Here is a 22,548-nt window from a genome sequence, read left to right on the forward strand (position 1 = left end):
GTTGTTAATGGGATATGGTAAATTCCAGTGGAGATCTATAGGTTCTTTGAGAGAAATGAAACCTGCACTAAGTGAGGATCAAGATAAGTTGATTTGGGAAACTGATTTAAAAGGCAAGTTCACTGTTTCTATTGCAACTCAATTGGTAAGAAAGAAATATCCTGAATATCCTTGGGCCAACAAAATTTGGAGTCCAAGTGTGCATCTTTACACCTCAGCAAACTTATGGAAAATTTTGAGAGGAACTTGTGCAACTGAAGAATCAGTCAGGAAAAAAGGCTTCACAACAGTGTCTAAATGTTATTTGTATGGCAATGGACATGACATGATGGAACATATTTTATGGCACTGTAACTTCAGTAACAAAATATGGCATTGGTTGGGTGGTATTTTCCAGTTTGTGAATCTTATAAAGTTTGAGGAAATTATTCACTTTGCAAAAGGCAAGAGTGCAGCAATTAAATGAATATGGTTCAATTGTGCATTCAATGTAATGGTGGAGCTATGGCATACAAAAAACAGAGTGATTTATAATGAAGAAGAGCTAAATTTCTACAATTTCAAGAAGAAAATCATCACCTTCACAAGAGAATGTGCTATAAGGATAAAAGGTACTAAATGGGGGAGTATGTATGATTCGCAGGTTACATCATATTTTGGTATCAATGGAATCCCAACTCAGATAACTGGTGTGAAGCAATGCTTTTTTAAACTTCCTACTGGCAATCAAATTCTTACCTGCTGTGATAGTGCATCCAAAGGAAATCCTGGGAATGCTGGTGTTGGTTTCATAGCTAGAAATCAGCAGGGTGATTGTATGGGAGCAGCTATTGGAGGACTGGAAGTGGCATCAAATTATATAGTAGATATAATGGCTTTGATCATAGTAGGGGAATGGGCAGTGAAAAACATATTCACATAGGTATATTTCAGTCTTGATTCCTTAGCATCCTTAAAAGCTTTTAGCAATAACAACATTCCTTGGATTTTTAGGAACACATGGAACAACATCAAGAGAAAATTATGCAATATGACATTCAGGCTTCATACAGAGAAATCAACTTCTCTGCATGCAATATGGCCAAAAACGGAGTTCTGCTTGCAAGGGAACCATACTTTATTATGAGGAGAAACCAAGCTTTTTGGGAGAGTTAGAAAAAGAGGATGGTTTGTATTTTGAGATTCATCAACCTAAGGATGCTTTTCTTGTAATTCTGTTTTTCACATCAATTCTTTGGGCTTGTATCTTATCTGGGCCTGGAATTTCTTATCTTATAAAGCTGGTTTTAGTCATTTCTGTTACTGGGCCAGTCTAGTCAGAAGTTTTTGTGCACAAACTTTTAAGTTTTCTATTTGGTAATAAAATTTACATCATTAAGCAAAAAAGAAAAAGAAAAAAAAGGGACTGAATGTGGGCAAGATAGTGAACGTGGACTTGTGATTTATCAACAACGAAACAAAAATTATGATGAAATTCAAGACCAAGATTGGATCGTAACAAGTGTTGATCCATCAGAACCAAAATTGAAAGGAAAAGAGAAGAAGCCGCCTGGACCTACAACAAAACAACTTATTGAAGGTTTAGTGTTTTTGCCTGAGAAGAAGAATGGAAGCCAAAAGATAGGGTCGTAGTCTTATTTCTCACGAATCTTTATGGGATGCAAAGATATGTCAGGAAAAGGTAATAATATAAATCTAAGAATTATATGAAAGTGCGAAGGGTACCAAAATACACCATTAACTTTTTCGTAGGAAACATGTATGGACTGAACCCGAATACAATTCCAAGAGTTACAACTTAACGAATTTCAATCAAGAATTATATTAAGAGTGTATATCTCTTTTGCTCACAATCAATATGTAAACGGAGACAAGTCGAGAACCTGATTATATCATGAGAGTACTTGGACGATTCCAAAGATCAATATCCAAGATCAATCAAGTCGTATCTAATTAAGATGGACGTATCTAGGTACTTTGATTGATTTTACGTACAACCTGTGATATTTCAATTATATAAATAAATAATATAATGTAGAAAAGAAATAACAGAGACACCAAAGATTTTGTTAACGAGGAAACCACAAATGCAGAAAAACACCGGGACCTTGTCCAGACTTGAACACCAAACTGTATTAAGCCGCTAGAAACTCTAGCCTACTATCAAAACTTCGGACTGGAATGTAGTTGAGACCGAATATGTCGTCACAATAATTTAGTTACAGTCTCGTTCCTTACACCTCTTGAATCTTGCAAGACTCTGTGAAATCGATTCCCTTAGCTGAGTTCCCTTACAACATAAGAGTTGCTTCAACCTAAGTGAAGACTTTGAACCAATCTGCCTCCCACAGGAAAGCCTATATGTGGTTCCCGTTCTGATCGTTAGATCAAGGAGAGATAGGAAACCGTTTGCAGTAGGTTTTAGCAAACTTCAAAATCAGGTACTTACGACTCCCAAAGAGCATCCTAGATTATTATTCACCTCACAAGTGAAACCTACTCCGACTTCAACAAAGAATCGTTATAGAGGAATTAACTTGCGGAATCACAAAGTCTGAGACGAAGAACTTTACAATTTCTATCAATCTTACCTGATCGGAGTGAGACTCAACAATCAGTATCAAGATTAGGATACATGAATTATCAAGATAAAGATAGTCGGACCTGGCTTCATGAATCCCTAAACAAAGTATTTTTAGTCGCAAACCTAGAAAGGTTTAAAGGAGGGGACTTTCAAGTTTCTTGAGTTTCTCCTTTTATATACTTTCAAGATTGAAGGTTATTTTATATTTAAGCTAAGGTAGCTTTGGAATCAAGAAATCATTATCGATCGTTAGATGAATCTTTGACTTGAGATAAACAAAAAAAAATATACGCTCTGTTTAGGATGAACCATAACCGAACCGTGTATATTGACTTGTTCATGAAAGGTTAGCCAAAACTAGCCAGACGAACTATAATCTTAACCATTTTCATATAACACTTTTAGACTTTAATTTCTAGTCACAATCATAGGTTATAATGTGATCAAATATGTCCAGAGGTGTTTTTAGAAAGTTATTCAAATGCTGATTATCTCATAGATATAATTCTGATGCATATCAAAATATTCAACTAGGTAAGTATGTGTACTTACTTCCAGTTCGTGAGTTATTTTTGTCACAGTCTGTATACCGGGTATGTGTACCATTAAGACAAAAACACTTCAGGAACTTTTGGTATTCATACTAGGTATGTGTACTTTCCTGAGTTCACGAGTGAACAGAACTTTTTGGTATCCATACTGGGTATGTGTCCCAAAGGTCGTTGTCGAACTATAACTACGACGATATGTGTACTGAGGATGTATATTGCATCTTCGAACCTATAACAGTTACACCAGTACGTGAACTGGTATGCGTACTGTCATGTATCCAGATTTACAGTAGTTAATTCTATATCTCTTTAGTAATCCATTTCAAACATTCCCGAATAACATCAAGGACTTATATCACTGTTCCAGGCTATTTTCAAATGATTAACTTGAATCATGATTTAGGTCATAAACAATAAATTGTTCTTAACCAAATTCATCAAGTTTTGAAAAAATGCTCTTAAGCTTAGTCATTCATATTTCGAGAATAATTAATAAGATAAACTTGACGCGAAATTTCATTGTTTAGAGTCCACTTAGTCATGCGACATAGTCTCACAGATAGAAAGGTGAACACTTGAGTAATAGGTTGGTTCAGTCTTCACATACCTTTTGTCGATCAAGTTCTCCAATATATTCAGTTGATCTTCGCCTTCAAACCATAGAACGCATTGATGTCTGATACTCAACTACACATTTCTAATCCTAATCCGAGACTTGACTAAATACAGACTAGAAATCAATATATAGTTTTGATCAACTAAATTTGACAACAAGCTTGATATAGCAAACTTGTGATACCGAGCAGTGCTCTAACTGTATATGGCATTGTAATTTTATTTATCAAGTTTTCTTTTTGTTTTTGTTTTTATTAGCATTTTTAGGATTTTCGTAGATAATGTGACCGCAATCCTGAAACTTAAACAACAAAAGGAGAGTTATTAGTCATTAGGTACAGAAAGCGCTAATGTGATTACCTTGGTACGACGTTCAGGGTTAATTATTTCCTGAAATTTATGCAACACAGAAGCAATTTGAGGTTGTTATTGCATGTTACTTCAGAGAAAGATTATGTCCTGAAACAACAATATTGCATCTCACATTCAACGAGATAACTACGACTCCAGATGATGAGATAACAGTCATGCATGTGGAAGGAACAACTGTATTTGAAGGTTTCAACAATGTTATTCCTTTTGAACATATTTATATGTTGACTAAAAAATTGCTTAGGTGGGAATGAAGCGAAGCCCAAAAAGATTTTGAGATAGATGCTAGAGAGGAACTTAAGGTAGAAAGGGTAAGAAACAAGGGATGGAGTAATTTAAGCGGTTCTCATAACAAGAAATATTAATTTGGCTATTTTGAGGGGGAAAGGAGAGAAATCTAAGAAGAAAAAAAAATGAATTGGTGGTGATGGATGAATCAAAGTTATATATACATCTATATCTTAATTTTTGTAAACTCTTGGCATTATAACTTTTTTCGGCCTTTCGGGAAACATGGTCAATGCTTTCTATTTGTCTTTGTTGAAAACTCTCAGTCTTAACAACTTCAAGATGGAATTCCACACAAATTGATGGAAATGTCGGCCTTCTCCTGGTAATTAATGTGGTTCATTAATTTCCAAATTTTGTGTATTTTTATATGGTTTGTGTTCGTGTGTTTCTTTATGTATAATTCTTTTTTTGCTCAGTCATGGTTTTACGACCATTTTAATCATGTAAGATCCATATACTCCTTTTCTGGAAATCAACAGAAGGATAAAAAGAGTAAAATGGTTGACTTAAGGGCTAAGTTGTAACTTAGACAGTTGAAGGGGGTGGTGTTTGACCCGTGCCTCAAGCGAAGTGCAAATGGAGATGGTTATGGTGTAGGTTTGGATATGGCGACCTACAATAGATCATTATTTTATCCAACAAGATTCGTGATGTACAATCATCGACGCCTTATATCAATCTCTGCCAAATTAGCGTTTCCCAAAAAGTATTAATGTGAGATTAATTTATCTTCCATCACCATCAATCGACTGTTGGAACACTCGCTGATACGTATTGATCTCTGTACCTTGGTGACAATTACTATAAAGGCGGAATTCAGAATAATAATTGACGAATAATTAGAAAACAGAAGAAAAAAAATACCAGAAACCAGATTCAAAGAAATTATCTTCTCTAGATTATAAACAAGAAAACTATTACAATTCTCTCTTTGTTACGCTCACAATGTCTCTAGGTTAATAACCTTAAAACTGTTTGCTAAGCTTGCTTTTACAATGATAATTGCCTCACAAATTTGAACTCCTGTGAAAGTTAGATTTGGAGGTTAGGGAACCCGAGAGTTCCTTTCTCCTTGCTAAACCATCCCTCCTTCCTGGGAACTTGACTTCGACTTCCAATTAAAAAAGCTTCCTTATCTTCTTGTCTTGTCTTAGTCTCTCTTCGTTCCATAATGAAATCCTCTTCGAGTGGTTCTTTTCTATCAAACCACAAGTCTTCCACATGTGACAAGATTATCTTGTCATCTCCTTCATTATCTAGTAATGGTGGTTCAAACATCTTCAACCTTCTTAGGTCGTCTTCTTGTTGTTTGTTCAGGGTTTCCAAACAAAATCTACTCGGATTCTCGTCAAGAAAATGGATAAGGAGAATGAACTTTGTACTAAAATTCACCAACTGTTTTGTCTGAGTGACTGTAATCAAGCTCGCTCCCCCAAGAGGAGAGTTTATAGCTCGTATTACAAAAGTTTCCCATCTTTGGTAAAGGTGTACTTCTGGTCTCTCCTATGTAAAACTGCATCTCGATACCACAAGTAAGGAATACCAAGTACAACCTGACAAATATCTAATGGAATCACATCGCATGTAACCTCATCGATGTATGACTCATCAAAAGCCAACTTGAACGTACACTGCTCTGCAACCTGTAGTCCACCTTCCTTTTGAAGCCACCCTAAAGGATATGGTTTCAGATGTTTGAAAGTATTCAAACCCAACTTCTGTACCAAAGAATGTGAAAGTAAATTCTTCTGACTTCCCGGGTCAATAACAACATCTATAAGTGTTGTCTTAACCTGCATCTTTACTATGAAGAGTCTTTCCCCAGGATCGTCTTTTGTAAGTTCTTCTGCGCCTCCTGCCATTAGAGATATATTTTGATTAGGTTCTGTTAGTCCTTGGATTTCTTTCAAAAATACCAGATGAAAACATAGTATTTTTCTTCGTCTTCGGCATGGGTGTATAAGACTTCATGTCTGTTTGTAGCGTAGCCACCTTCTCTTCTGTAGTTTGTGGTTCGCTTTGCTTAGCATCATCAACTGACTTTCCCATCTTTGGTTCCCTTGTTCTTTAAACGTCTTCTTGCTTCTCGAGTACTTCATCAAGCTTTTTGTAGAGAGATCTAATGAAGACCATAAACCACATGAATTTTCCCTAAAAGAAACGAACCTTGCTCGGATATCAACTTGGTATGTATTGAACTATGTACCTTGGTGACTATTATTATAGAGGTGGAATTCAGAATAATAATAATAGACGAATAACTAGAAAACAGAGAGGAAAAAAACACTAGAAACCAGATTCGAAGAAATTATCTTCTCTAGATTATGAACAAGAAAACCATTACAATCTCTCTTTGTAACGCTCAAAATCTCGCTAGGTTAATAACCTTAAAACTGTTTTCTAAGCTTGCTTTTATAATAATAATTGTCTCACAAACTTATCTCTAGGTGATTTGTCTCACAGACCTCATTTCTTAGATGTGTATGTATCACAAACCACACTATCTAGATCTAGGTGTGTCTGTATCTCAAACCACACACTAGATGTCTTAGCTATGAGATAAACACCTCTATTTATAGCTTTAATGGTTTCCCAAACCTTCTAGGAATCAATTTCCTTATCTAGGAATAATTCCTTTTCTAGGAATATTTCCTTATTTAGGAATATTACCTTGTCTAAGAAATATTTCCTTATCTAAGAATACTGCCTAAAAATCAGTATTACCTCCCAAATTACATTTTTATCCTCAATCTGTCTTGAGGATCACTAGTTCCCGGAAAGAGGAAGATACACATGTATCACTAGCACTCAAAGCCCCTACCAAATCAATATGACTGAGTACAATTCTTTTCATGGAACAATACTAGCCGAGGACGATTACTTTTTATGAGTTTGGTCATCCTTATGTAATATATATGAATCCAGAAGCGATACAATATTTTAACAAGGGGAAGAGGAAGGTAAGGAATGTGAACATTCTATTTTTATGAGGATGCAACTTATTGGAAGGGGCGATTTTAACATGGTACGTATACTATTTATTTTTTTAAATATAAGTTTTTATCTTTTTATATAAGTTTTTTATATTTTTAAAATTTGTAGGTCGGCTGAGTCAAGTGGTTGTATAAAAGCATGAGATGTGGCATTAACATTAACCTTCTGATGACTGTTGAAAAAGAAAAAACTCTACATAACCAGATCACGAGGTTATGAGACAAAAGATTTTGAGGACTTATATATTGAAAAATTAAAGGGTTCTAACATGATTAAGGGTTATTCGTTTACCCAACTTCCTTTTCCTAGTGTTTTAAAGTCATCCCCAAAACCGAATTGTCGGGACAAATACATTCTTTCCTCATAAAGGGATATTCCAACAACTTCACTTTGATCATAATATTCTCAATTCCCAAATCCTAGATATATTAAGTAATTCCTTGGAGCCAAGGGTCATCGAAATAATCTACATGTTTTCTAGATCGACTAAATCCAAAATCTCTTTGAATTCGTTAGAAATCATGCTTGAATTACTCTTCCGTAGATTGAAAAATCACAACAAATCCACCATCACACCCACTTAGCTTCATCTTGAATCGATTGTCATATGACTCCACCATGCTTGTCGCTTGGTTGTCATTGTGCTTATAATTGTTTATCCATGCACTAACAAATTTTTCTTGTAGGGATCCAACAATTTTTTTTCAAATACTCTACAACCTTTGGGTAGTTATCCTAATATGCCAATAGCATACTCTCATTTTCTTCTTCAATTTTTTTTTGTGTGATCGACCATGTAAAAAAATCACACACCATGCTGAAACTTGTTGTGATATAGAAGACAAAGAAAAAGAAACACAAAATAGAGGGGAAGAAGACATAGAGAGAAATTATATTAATGTGTATGTTTACAAAGGTTAGGGACTCTATTTATAGAGTTTACATACTTGGTGCCCAAGTAATGGGGTCCCACTAAAGTGGGCATCTACCTAATAAACTTCTGTTTATAACACTCCCCCTAGATGACCACTGTATCTAAGCAATTGCCTCATTAAAACCTTTGTCAGGAAAATCCAAAAAGGGACAAAACCTGATCGAAGGGAAAAGAGTACAATTGTGAGAAAACTTAAAACAAAGTTGGACATGCATATGTTGCCTCATTAAAACTTTGACAAGGAAAACCCAGTGGGACAAAACCTTGACGAAGGAAAAAGAGTACAACTAGATAGTCCACTAAAATACCTTTTACTAGGATGCTCCCCCTGATAAGTACTTCAGTTAAATATTGGCTTGCAAATCTTCGAGTCGACACTTCCCAATTTCAATAAACGAATTTCTTGAATTGTGGAGATAACAATGCTTTAGTGAGAAATCTGCCAATTGATGAAGTCTTCTTTTGTGTTAGTCTTCTAATGGTAGTGTTCTTGAGTCTTCATGTTTTTTTACATACATTGAGTACTTGTGTCTTGGATTGCTAATTTCTTGGAGATGATTTGCAGAAATAGTTGATGTAGTTTCTTCAAGAAAGTGCCAAGATATGAATACCTTATCATACGTGAACAAAATCGTATCTGTGAGAAGAAAATCCAAATTCTTAGGAGATGATTAAGTTGATTTGGTTTAATCAAATGTGGGCATCCACTAAACAATCAAAATTGATACAACTCCCCCTTGGATGACCATCATGTTGAATTAAATTTCCTTACTAAAACCTTGCCAGTAAAACCCGATGGGAAAAATTTTGGGCGAAGGAAAAAGAGCATAAATATCAACATTTTGAAAGAAAATTAAACGCTAATGAGATGTTGCCTCGTCAAAACCTTGTCAGGAAAACCACATGGGACAAAACCTGAAACCAAAGGAAAAGAGTACAACTTTTGACGTATTTATCGATGCTAACTCAACTACAAGAGTTTTTCAAAAAAAATAAGCATCAAAATCATAACTCTAGTCTAGATCAAAAGACGAGTTTAAGCTAGCATAATTCTAACTGCAGATTTAAGAAAGAAAAATATATATATATATATATAATTTATACTGCTAAAGCGTGGATTTTGTGTTTTTAAGGACCCTTCAAGAGACCTATAAAGTTGATATCTTCAGTTGATTAATCCGGATTTTTGGATTTGTACCAAATTTCCAAAAACGCTTAAAGGATTTTTAAACCTGATAATTGAGTTAGGTGGCTGCCAGAATATAATTTGAATCCTACAAGGATTACAAATACGAATATGGTCTCTGGATACATATGAGTCATTCAAAGACTACCACGCCAAATGCATCATATAAAGAGAACAATTATTAAACCAATCCTAGGGTTCGAGAAAAAAAATAAAACCCTCAAATCGTTTTTACAACGAAAATATTTCTCATATGAAGACACAATATCACTACACCAACCTGTAATTAATAGGCTTGGCATGTTTAAGGTGTTAAGTTTGGATCCAAAATTGCATCAATCGAAAAATTAATCCAACCTAATTGGATTGTATGCCAACCAATCACATATGTCGATATTCCTTTGAAGAGGGGTTAATAACCACCGTCTTTATTATTTTAGTAGCTACCAAAAATGAATATTCGACAATCATATTAGATTATCACGATCTCACATAATTCCTCTATATGCATACTTTGAAAAAAATCAATCAGCTGGTACCAGCGCCTGCGAGCATTATAATCTCATCATTATCAAGTGAGAGATATTAAATTTGAGAACGTGATCATAATTTGGTAGACTCAATTGGAGAACTACCTGTAGCCTCTTATTGAGCGCTACTTATCTGCTAGATGTGACTGCATTTCCTCTTAAGAGGTAAAAGCTTATATAAAAGCAAAGTGCGAAATTTCACGCCAATCATATAATGACAGCCTTAATCGATTTGATCGTGATGGGAGAGAAATTGATATAACTATTATGTTAACGAACACCAACATCTAGTGGTGTACAGTCTCCCCTGATTATGGCGGAAATATTTTCGTCTCATATACGAAAACAATCGTAAAGTATTATCCGATTTACTCAAGGACATATACTCATAATAATTTCTGGACGATTGATGTATTGACTACAAGAGCCATAAAAAAAATTGTCCAAAAATAAAATAGAATTGCAGTTTACTTGACATACAAAATTGACATCAACCATGGATTTTATTTGTTATAGCAAAAAGCGTACAAAATATGCAACCAAATCTCCAAATCTCCAATGACCTATAAGGCCGACGAGATATCCATTCACCTAAGAATGAAATTATGGACACTTTGTTTCATCAAAATAAATTAATTTTAATATCAATATAGTCACTACGAAGACTAATGAGATAGGCTAACAAGCCGGGTGCGCACCCTTTGATCTTTAGTGTCCAATTCCAACTATAAGTTGAACTATTTTAAATTTTCGGAGAGTTACCATGAAAAAAAATGCTCAATATATATCCCTTAAGAATGCAACAATTTCTCTTGGTGTTTGCGCTTGTTAATATCATAATAACGATACTTTATATATCCCTTTAGGGTCGAAAGGGAAAAACCAAATTAATTGGCTTATATGATTCTTTTTAAGAAAAATAAAGAGATCATTTTCGTTGTTAAGGAATCCATGGTTTCCCATAAGAAATAGAAATCAATGGTTTATTAGTAGAAAAATAAAACCATGATTGGTAACGGTTTGTCTAAACGATTATCGTCAAACTATGAAGAGAAAAAAAAAAAATTGGCTAAAATTTGTTAAAATACCAATTTTAACATCTCCTTCCGCAAAATTGATGGAAAAAACCAATACCGATTGATATATACGATACACCAAAATCGCATCGACAAAAAGAAAAAGAAATGTCGACTTAGTCATTGCACAGGGAAAATCCACTTGGCGGTTGATAGATGGTTTCTTGTAATAAAAAATAGAAGCCGGTTATAAAAATCACATGATCTTCATCGAATGGACGAAAATACCAAACTTAATTGGACGGAGGTTTATGAACCATGCATGTAATTAACCGTAAAGGTAACCAAATTGTGATAACACAAATTTTTTGTGATTACAGTTTCATTAGGGGAATAGAAACTGTAAACCATCTCCATCTTTTGATGGATTTATTTTTCTCCATTCAAAGAATTAGAGAAAAGGAAATCAAATTTATTTGATAAACATTGGAGAAAAGCAGATAAAATATAATTTTATATGTGTAATGGTTAATTACAATCTTAAAATAAAATATCAGTGATTGATTTACCGTCTGTATGGTGTAAAACTTCACAGCCGGTTTACGATGAGACTTTGTTCATATGGTTATCCTGTCCAGTAGGTTTAGATAATATCTGACCATACATACAAACTGTAAAGTCAATTAGGATGCACCAAATAAAATAATTACAAAGTTTAGTATGCATACCCCTAAAATTAATCAAACTTTAGTACTGTGTGCATAGATTTCGGTATTAAAGAAGACTTAATTAATTAAGTCCTAAACCCTAAAACCATTAGCAAGTGACATAAGTCAAATAGGGCTAAGACAGTGGGGACGATTTATAACAAAAAAAAAAAAAGAAAAAAAATAGTGGTAATTGAATTTTAGTCCCTACTTTTGATGGTCTATATAATTATCCTTATCACACAATAAATATATTCCTAATGGAAAAATTGAAATTCTATCTAAAAGATTTATTTTCATGTGTTTCCATTTTTAACCTTTTATGCGTTATATACTCTTCTTCTTCTTCATTTCGGATGAAAAACGAGCAACACAGTTTATCATGGCTGCCGCCACCACTACCATCTCCGACGCCACCATAACCAACACCACCAGTACCATCACCATAACTACCACCACCATCTCCTTAATCACGATCTACATCTCCATCTTTCCAGATCGAAAATTACTTTCTCTTTCTCTTCTTAAAACAGCCATCTCCACCACCACCACTTCTGCAACTACGACCACCTTCTCCGCCGCTAATGGATTCAGATTTAATCGAACTATCATCAACAACATCTCCACCACCACCTCTGCAATTACGACCACTTTCTTCTTCTTCTTCTTCTTCTTCTAAAAACTGAATTTGAAATCGGGTTCAAATAGATTGAGATCTGTTTCAGGTTACGATTTATGGTGGTAGTGTAGCAGCGACGGCGAATGAGGTATGTTTCTTTCGGTACTGGTGGTATTGTAAGTGATAAAATTGGTGTTGGATTTTGGTTCCGATTGTTTTGGTGGTGGTGGTGGTGGTGCTGGAGATGTGTGATTTGTTGGTGGCAGTGTTGGTATGAGTTGTTGTTACAGAGATTGAAGCCTGTTCCTGAATGAAATATGGTGGTTATCTGGGTTGAAGCAGGTAGTGATATTGGATCAACTATGGTTGTTGACCCATATATTTTGGATCAACTCCAGTTGTTGACCCAATTTTTTATTGGATCAACTATGGTGGTTTTGGTTGGAATGATGAAATTGGTGTTGGATTTTGGTTCTGGTTGTTTTGGTGGTGGTGATGGTGCTGGAGATGTGTGATTTGTTGGTGGCGGTAATGGTGGAGAGGTACGAATGAGAAATTAGTCATGGAAATAGTAGTAGAATGGTGGTTCTGGTTGTTGTAGTTGTCGAGATTGGTTTTGAAGCTGGTCTTGGAGCTGTTGGTGTTTATGAAGCTATATGTAATGATCAATTTGTTGTTTTTTATATGTTTTTATGGGATCAATTGTGTTGTTGATCCATTTTTGGGATAAACTCCAGTTGTTGACCCAATTTTTTATTGGATCAACTATGGTTGTTGATCCATCTATATGGGATCAACTACTATTGTTGATCCTTTGAACTCCTATTGTTGACGATATTTCATTGGATAAGTATAATTATGCTTGTAGTTTAAATCATGCTTTGTAGTTTAAATCATGTAAATTTCTTCCAATGTTGAACTTGTGGTGCAATGGTAGCATGACTGACTCCATGTCAGATGATGCGTGTTCGACTCACGCCAAGTTCACTCAATTTAACATGGATCAACTTTCATTGTTGATCCAATTTTACATGAATCAACTTCTATTGTTGATCCACTAAAATTGGATCAACTTCTACTGTTTATCCTTTTTTCTTGGATCAATTATCGTTGTTGATCCCATAAACTAGATAAACTTCTACTTTTGGTTCTATTTTTATTTGGATCAACTATTGTTGTTGATACAAAAATATTTGAACTAGTGGTGGTGGCGGCGGCGGTGACGGTGGTGGCGACGGCGACTAACTAGTGGTGGTGGCGGCAACATACTAGTGGTGGTGGCGGTTGGTAGGTGGTGGTGGCATGGTAGTTGAATGTTGGTGGTGGTGGTGATGCTAGTGGTGGTGGTGAAGTGGTAGTTGAAGAAATTTGTTCCATTTTGAAATGAAGAAAAAATATTATATGGGTGAGGGTATTAAGGTAATCTAATATTAAATGGATAAGGTTATTAAAAAAGGAGGGACATATTTATTGTTGCATAAGGATATATTTGTAGGGAATTAAAAATAGGGACATATAATTAACATACCCAAAAAAATAATCGTAACTTATTATACAGTCGCATCAAGTAATACTGATAGATGAATAGACTAACAATACACAAAAGAATCAAACTAACAATATACATAAGTATATGTTGTTGTGCGATCTCATGTAAGCTAAGAAAAACCCCTCAAAAATAAAGCTAGGGTTTTTAATAAAAATATCAAAAAAAAATCGAGAAAAACAAATCGATTCATAAAATAAAATAAAAATTATCGGTTATTATCTACAGCTTAGTGATTAGAGCTACGTGGCTGATGACGCGTTGTGATATAGAAGACAAAGAACAAGAAACACAAAATAGAGGGGAAGAAGACATAGAGAGAAATTCTATTAATGTGTATGTTTACAAAGGTTAGGAACTCTAATTATAGAGTTTACATACTTGGTGCCCAAATAATGGGGTCCCACTAAAATGGGCATCTACCTACTAAACTTCCGTTTATAACAAAACTAACCCATTTTACCTTGGCTATCTTTTTTGTCTTCCTAAAGTTCTCTATCTGTTCTTGTTTTTTCTCTACCATTAGTTTTTTTAACCTCTCCATCTTGGTTGTCTTTAATGGCATAATTATGGTTTTGAAATTAGTTTGAAAATTATTCCATATATGGAACGTACAAATAAGATGAGGTGCGTTGGGAAAGAGACGCTTTCTGAAATTCATCAATGCTTTCTCTTTGTCCATAACTATCACCTTAGGAGTATAACCTTCTAGGTAGAATAACTTTACTTTTTTTAATTTCCACATATAAATTTCATCCGTCTCGTTTTGTAAGAAATAAAATCCAATAATAAACGGTAATATTTGCTCGAAAAAATTCAATATTGGCAACCTATACTTGGTCGTTTTATATGTGAAAGCATAAAAATAATATGATGTAAGCATCTTTGTTAGAGCACTGCTCGGTCGAACTCGCAAGTTTTCCATATCAAGCTTGTTGTCAATGTTAGTTGCACAAAACTATATCAAGATTTCTTGTCTACTAAAGTAAAGTCTCGGACTAGGATTAGAGTATCGTAGTCGAGTATCAGACATCACTGAATAACCCTCGATGATTGAAGACTAAAGAACAAACAAATACATTTTGATAACTTCATCAACAAAGAGGTATGTGAAGTCTGAATCATTCTATTTACAGAAGACATTTACCATTCTATCTTACGGAGACTATACCGCATGATCTTAGTATATTTAATATTGCAAAAAAATAAATTCAAGTCAATATTTTCTTGATAAATTTCTCTGTTAGAGCACTGCTCGGTCAAACTCGCATGCGTTGCTATCTCAAGCATGTTTGTCAATGTTAGTGATCAAAACTATAAGTCTTGATTTCTATCCTATTTATAGATGTCTCGGACTAGGACATCGTTTGTGTAGTTGAGCTTAGACTTCACGACACTTATCACTTGAAGACGAAGAACTACTAAGGAGAGCTTGTGGAACTTCATCGACAAAAGGTATGTGGAGACTTAAACTCATCTATCACTTGGAAAGTCTATTTCTACTTTATCTCTTATATTGAGACATAAGTCGCGTTACGATATAGTTTTCTTTATACACATTTGAGATATCGAGCTGAGTATATCTCGCTTACATATTTCTCGAAATATGTGTTGGTAAGCTTTCGCTTCGCTTCGACCAAGTTCATCTTATATCATGAGAAAATTGTCGAGTAACATTTTACCCGGTTGTGTGATACAATCATTTGGTGTAAGACTTGAAATGTTTCGATAATGATTATTTCAATATCTTGAAAATTGCTTTGATGCTGATAGTGTGTGAAAACGGCTATTGTCATTCTAGAAGAATGTTTCAATGATTGAAATAAAAAGTTTAGAATCCTTCAACCATCTTTGGATATAAGCATAGTGTGTTCGCACATTAGTGTATAATTCCAAAACCGGGAGCCTAAGGTATGCATACTTGTGTGTATACAAAAAGGTTGTAGGAGATTGGTGGAAGTTCAGGTCCGTGAATTTATGCTGAGTTTGAAAACCAAAACCAAACTCATCCGGTTACCTAAAGTACGCGTACCCGTACACGTACTGGCGGAAAGTTCATGTCCGTGAATTTTTGCTGAGTTTGAAAATCAAACAAAACTCAAATCCGGCTACTTAAGTACGCATACCTGTACGCATACTTAAGTGGTTACTTTCTAAAATTGGTTGTACATGAACCTAAAATATTTATCAATAAGGAATGCAATCTTTGCAAACCGTGGGTATAATGTTCATGTATCGAATCGAGTGAATCAAACCGATTTTGCTTCAATTGTGTTCTTGTATAAATCCATGAGAATATAGCAATTGAAAAACTCTTTAACTAGTTTCATTTGAGTCATTTGAGCTAGTTATGGTTAAGATGAATAAGGTTGATATGAGAGTAATCACATGGCTAACCTCGGTTAACTATTTGTGAACCAACATGGTGTACACGTTTGGGTACGGTTACATAAACCTAAATGAGGGTACATTTCATTTGTGTGTAACAAGCTAGGTTCGATCTAACGGTTGAAAGATATTAGCTTGGTTGAATCAGGTTTTTCATCTAACGGTGATTATTGAATGTTTTGTTACCAAGGTAACTTGGATTGCAAACCCTGATTTGAAACTATATAAAGGAGAACTCTGGCAACTGGGAAACCTAATCCCCACACCTCTTGTATGTTACTAGTTGCATAACTAGAGTCGATTCTCCTTTAACCTTAGGTTTCTTGTCGAGACCATGTAGTTTAACGACTTGAAGTTTTCATTGGGATTGTGAAGCCAGACCCAACTATTCTCTTTGTAGTTTCGTGATCTAATCTTGCCGTTTCAATCGTGATTGATTGCAATTGTAAAATTGGCTTGATATTTATATATCCCATAGGCAAGATAGAAAAGTAATCACAAACACCTTCGTCTCATTGTTTGTGATTCCACAATAACTTGTTTCGCTAGTCGATTAAGTTTATTGTGAGGTGATTGATAATACTAGGCTATTCTTCAGGAGTATAAGTCCGGTTTATCATTTGGTTCCTGTTCACTTTGATTTATCAAAAGACGGAACAAAAACTCTTGGATATTTCTGTGGGAGACATATTTATTCAATCCTATATACTTTTCTGTGTGAGACAGATTTGTTTATCAAGTCTTCGACTTTGGGTCGTAGCAAATCTTGGTTGTGGGTGAGATCAACTAAGGGAATCAAGTGCGTAGTATCCTGCTGGTATCAGAGACGTAAGGAACGCAATTGTACCTTGAATCAGTGTCAGATTGATTAGGGTTCAACTACAGTCCAGTCCGAAGTTAATTGGTAGTAGGCTAGTGTCTGTAGCGGCTTAATACATTGTGGTGTTCAATCTGGACTAGGTCCCGGGATTTTTCTGCATTTGCGGTTTCCTCGTTAACAAAATTCTGGTGTCTGTGTTATTTCTTTTCCGTATTATATTTTTGTTATATAATTGAAATATCACAGGTTGTGCGTTAAGATCAATCAATTGGAATATCCAACCTTGGGTTGTTGATTTACATGGATTGACACTTGAACATTGGTCTTTGGTACCGTTCAAGTTACTCCTCTTATATTCAATCGGGCTCGCAGATTTCTATTTGCTGATTACGGATTGAATTAAGAGTTAGAGATATTAAACTCTTTAATATACTTTATTCTATATTGAGTCTGACTGTCTAGTTGATTCTCTAGAAAGTGTATTGGAGTAAGTCCTCTCAGATTGCCAAACGAATTGTTGGGTGTGGTTGTTAGACCCCCGCATTTTCACTCTCAAAATATGATTCAAGCAATGGATATTCTTAGATCCTTAACAATCTTGGTTAAGAGCAATTTATTGTTCATGGGCTATTTTTGTTTCAAGTCGATCATTTGGAAATTTCCCAAGCAATGATATTTATTATCTATGATGAAAAGGATATGGTACCAAGTTGACCACCAACTTTTTTGTTCGACAACCTGTATGGACAAAACCTAATACAATTGATCCTTCACAATATGTATATAGAGTTTATATTTCCATCTCTTCACATATCAGAAAGTCAAGACAATAAAGTCCATGAATCTGATTGTATTGAATATTACTTGGACGATCTCAAAAATCAATATCCATGATCAATCTTGTCGTACCCAAACAATCGAATCCGAACTCTACCGGGTATGAAACTTGTTATCTATCTTTCAAAATACGAATTCTACAAGAACGAGTTCAAGAAGAGTTTTAGATATCTATCTTGCAGAATCACAAAGTTTGAGACAAAGAAAATTTTGCGATTTCTATCTATCTTGTTTCTGAAAGAGATTACTAAAACCTCGATAACAGAACACGAATTATATATTAAGGACATCTTGATGATTAAGTGACTCTGTCCTCGGCGTGTTGTTGCAAATTCAGTGATTCATTTCATTTGTTTTTTGAAATTTTGTTTAACATTATATTTTCAGTATTTTATTGTTGCCGATCTAACAGTGGATTGCTGTAAGGTATGTGCTTTTTTTTGTTTTCTGTTTTGCATGGAATGTAACCATTTATCATTTAGTAACAGACATTAGGTAATACTTGTCTTGATCAAACACTGTTTTTACTATAAACTATGTTCTGTTCATTTATGTCAAGAGTTAGATCTTATCTATTTTACTGCTGAATAAGTAAAATCCGAGATTGCAAGGATAAATCTGTAGAAATGTAAACAAAGTTTAAGCTTCACTTGAGATACATTATTAAGAAAGTTTAACATCACTGTACATGCATAGATCTCACATTGAAGTTAAGTTCCCCTCCTATAGCGGTAAGAATTTGAAAAATATAGGAAAGTAACCAACTGTAGTGTACTAAGCCCAGCAAGAAGCCAATAAAAGTAATCAAGATGAGCCTGATTGAGGTTGTTCGCAAACCAACCATATGACCCGTCGCCGCAGGTCACCCTCTCAATGATAGTGATGAGAATGCCACTAAGAAAGCTCCCTATGCCGCACATGCTGTAAAAAAGTGATAGACCTACACTCTTTAACCCTTTTGGAGATTGATCATAGAAGAATTCTTGCAAACCAATAAAGGTAAAAACAGACTCAAAACCAGTCAAGACATATTGAGGAACCAGCCACAGCACACTCATTGGAATGGTTGCATTTGGATTGTCTATCAACCCGAAATTTAGAGCTGCTTGCAGCCTTTTCTTCTCAATTACAGCTGCAACCACCATAGATGTTGTAGAAAAGAAAATGCCACAACCTATCCTTTGAAGTGTGGTTATGCCGTTGGGATTTCCAGTCACAATTCGAGCAAGAGGAATGAAAAGACGATCGTATATTGGTACGAAGAAGGCTATGGATAAGGTCACTAAGATATAAATTGAGGCAGCTGGTATTTGGAAATTTGGTCCTATGGATCTGTCCAGGGTGATGCTTTGCTTAGTGAAGAAAGTCATTGACTGAGAAGATACAACAACATAGATCAAACATGTAATCCATATTGGAACCAACTGTAATAGCACCTTTGCGTCTTCAACCTGACTAAAGCTGCATGCTATGCAAGATTTCCTTGAAACAACTGGGTTGTTAGAAAAATCAATCAACGCTTTGTCTAGAAACCTGCGCACATTTTAAACTTGTTAGAGAGAAGCTTCGCTACTGATTATACATTTGGCTGAAACAAGCCTTGAACTTAACTTGGCATGGAATTGTTTTCTTACTTGAATTGATGAGAACCGAAAGGAATTTGATGTGCAGTTCCTATTGCCTGCTCGTGGTCGATACTAGTCTTGCTTCTCCAGTTCCTTGCAGCAACAACATATACTCGGATTATGTCCAATATCGCGTGGGAATTATTCTTTTTGACATTATAGCGATAAGTATGCATTCGGAGCAAGAAGACAGTTAATGCAACCATCATGACAATGCCAGATATGCCAAATGCTATTGCCCAACTTAAGTTATCCTGTATGTAGTTCAAAATCAACTGAGAAAGAATAGTCCCAATACTAGCTGCAAAATACCACCAATTGAAGAATGAGCTCTTGGACTTGCATTCGTCTGAGCTGGTCTCATCAAACTGGTCGGCACCAAATGCCTGTGCACATAATCGAAATCCTGAACCCCCAACTGATGCTATATACAAAGACATGTAGAAGAAAAGAACTTGGAAAGAAGATGGAGAATTGCACAGGATTTTGTTAACGCAGTCACTTTGCTTTAAGTAAGGATGCAGGACTGATAGTGTTAAGAATCCGAATCCCTGGCACAACATGATGAATACACAAGTTATAACTATGACGCCCAGCTTCTATCAAAAGATTCTTATTTTTCACAAAATTCAAAGCCGGGCAAACTCTTAAACAAGATATCATATAAAAGACCCCAATTAAGGAAAATTCATTCAGATTTTGTTTGAAATTTAAGTAAATAAGCTAGCTAATTACTCCATCCAAAATCTAATTGGAGAGACAAGACTAGCTAGAATTACCGTAATGTAGATGAGACAAGAGAATAAGATGGTACGAAATTGACCAAGAAAACAATCAACGAAGAGTGAAGTGAAGAGTGGAACCATCCATGTAACTCCGGCCAAAATGTTGATATTCTTGGCTGCCGTAAGAGTTGGTTGCTGGAGAGGACCAGTAAGATAGCTAATGAGGTTTAAAATCATTCCAACGTTAACAAATGAGTCCGCAGTAGAGAGTAGAATCAAGAAAGAAGCAGATTTCCATCCTCCAAACTTCAATCTATCAAACACTTTTTCTCCTTTGTAATCAACGACACCTTCGACAAAATCAATACTACTACTAGTAGTGTTTTTCTGTACTCCATGACCGTCTGTGGTGCTGTTAGTGAGTAACGGGACTTCATAATGATCATTGGCATCACCATTAACAGAACTTAAGACCCCCATAACTCTCTCTAGCTCACTCTCGCACTCTCTGTGTCTGTGGTCAAGAAATGCGACATTATATATATATATAGATACATCGTGAAGAGCATCCTGGGTCGGGCCTGAACTGATGATGCTTCAACTCCACTAGTGGAGCTGAGCACTAACTGCACTATTTTATTTTATTTCTTGGGACAATCGATCATATGGCGAAAAAGTACAAAGCATTCAACATTTAAATCATTTAAATATCAAAAAGTGGGATTAGCCACCGAAGGCTTTGATTGTAAAGCACAGTTACTGTTGTTTATTTGTGTCATAAATCACTAACAACTAAACAATTGGATCACCCACAGTGCACACAGTACACGTGAATGGATATCAGGATTTAGAAGATATGGTAGGGGTCGCGACTTTATGCTATTTATGAGTCTACGGCATGGGCTACTTTTTGGTTGATTACTGGGTGAGAGATATGGAGGCCAGGGTACCAGGTTTGGTCAAACTAGTAAGACAACAAGTCAAGCTAGTTTTCCATGAGCTATTCCTTGGACAGCATGACTCATTGTGGACCATTTGGAATTCGATAATTGAAGCACCCATAGTCATCTTTGTTCTTTTGTTGTATAGTAGGAATTGATTATTGGCGTCCACACAAAAAAATTAGTATAAATAATTGGATACGATAAGAAAATATTCGATTTGTTTGTTGGTAAATCAATCGAGAATCGAGATCGCTTAATGATTCCTTAACTTCATCAGTATATTTACCTGGGACAAATACGACCATACTCCCTCCGTTCCACTTTACTCATGTTTTAGGTTTATTTTTTGTTTCAAAATAGATGAGAGTTTTAATATTTTATCCAAATTCTCTCTAATTTATCCTTGCTTTGGAATCAACACATAAATAATTACTCCAATTTTTAAATATTTCTCATGGAGGATATACACTTTTATCTATAAAAATTTGGTACATCCCAAGTAAGTTACAATGGGATTTGTAACTTTTCCTAAAATTTAGAAACTAAAATGTAGATCATTTAATATTTTTTTTAAAATGTTAATATGAGTAGAAATGTAAAAAATTTAACTCTTTCTAATATTTTTTAATCTGCGTGAAAAATTCTACAACGTCAAGTAAAATGGAACGGAGGGAGTATTTAATTTAAGAAACGACATCCTAGCTAGTTTGGCACTTAGCAGGAATAATTGCAAGCCCACTCTTACATGACACTGCATGCCCAGTACCCGCATTCACAATCCACTTAAGTTCCTAAACATCCTAAACAGCTGCGAAGTAGATCCCATATTCAGAAATTTAATATGGATCTTGCTGTGTGAAGCCACTAACTAAGATTTAGAATACACATTTTGTGTCTAAGCGCCGTTCAAACCCTCTAACGGGAATGGGTTCCACAATTACAGATGCAATCCGGTCTTTTGTTTCACGATCCGGAATACTAAACCCATCTCCATGTTGGTACATGAACAGACTAGTGCGAGGCGAGCAAGATTTTGTGCAGTATTGATGAGCGAACTTGGGAGGTAACCAGAGCGTGATGACAGAATATTATTCATCTTTTTCCACGACAGACTAATCAGATATCTTATATGTTCACGGGCAATAGTTTCCGAGGCACCAGTTTGGTGCATGCAACATTGAATCGACGTTGGAGCATCACCCCTTTCCTGCTCATCCTACAACACAATTGTATATTATTGTATCCGGAAACTGGGTCATTTGTC

The 22,548-nt window shown here is 35.3% G+C and overlaps 1 protein-coding gene across 1 annotated transcript; it reads right to left on the reverse strand.

Annotated features, from left to right (window-relative positions):
* Positions 1-18,578: 18,578 nt before the first annotated feature.
* Positions 18,579-20,919, reverse strand: LOC113356071 (protein NRT1/ PTR FAMILY 5.10-like). Its single transcript, XM_026599080.1, has 3 exons — positions 20,395-20,919; positions 19,625-20,166; positions 18,579-19,523 (listed from the first exon to the last, which is right to left on the reverse strand). Exons 1-3 carry the CDS (start codon positions 20,818-20,820, stop codon positions 18,701-18,703), a joined length of 1,791 nt encoding a protein of 596 aa, XP_026454865.1. The 5' UTR covers positions 20,821-20,919; the 3' UTR covers positions 18,579-18,700.
* Positions 20,920-22,548: the final 1,629 nt, after the last annotated feature.

Source organism: Papaver somniferum, chromosome 3 (genome assembly GCF_003573695.1).
Source record: "Papaver somniferum cultivar HN1 chromosome 3, ASM357369v1, whole genome shotgun sequence".
NCBI lineage: Eukaryota > Viridiplantae > Streptophyta > Magnoliopsida > Ranunculales > Papaveraceae > Papaver > Papaver somniferum.

Excerpts from the sequence above, each read along its gene's own strand:
- LOC113356071 (XM_026599080.1), bottom strand. The coding sequence starts at position 20,820 with ATGGGGGTCTTAAGTTCTGTTAATGGTGATGCCAATGATCATTATGAA. Across the intron at positions 20,167-20,394 it reads CTTGTCTCATCTACATTACG|GGATTCGGATTCTTAACACT; the intron begins GTAATTCTAGCT and ends ATGTTGTGCCAG. Across the intron at positions 19,524-19,624 it reads TTCGGTTCTCATCAATTCAA|GTTTCTAGACAAAGCGTTGA; the intron begins GTAAGAAAACAA and ends AAATGTGCGCAG.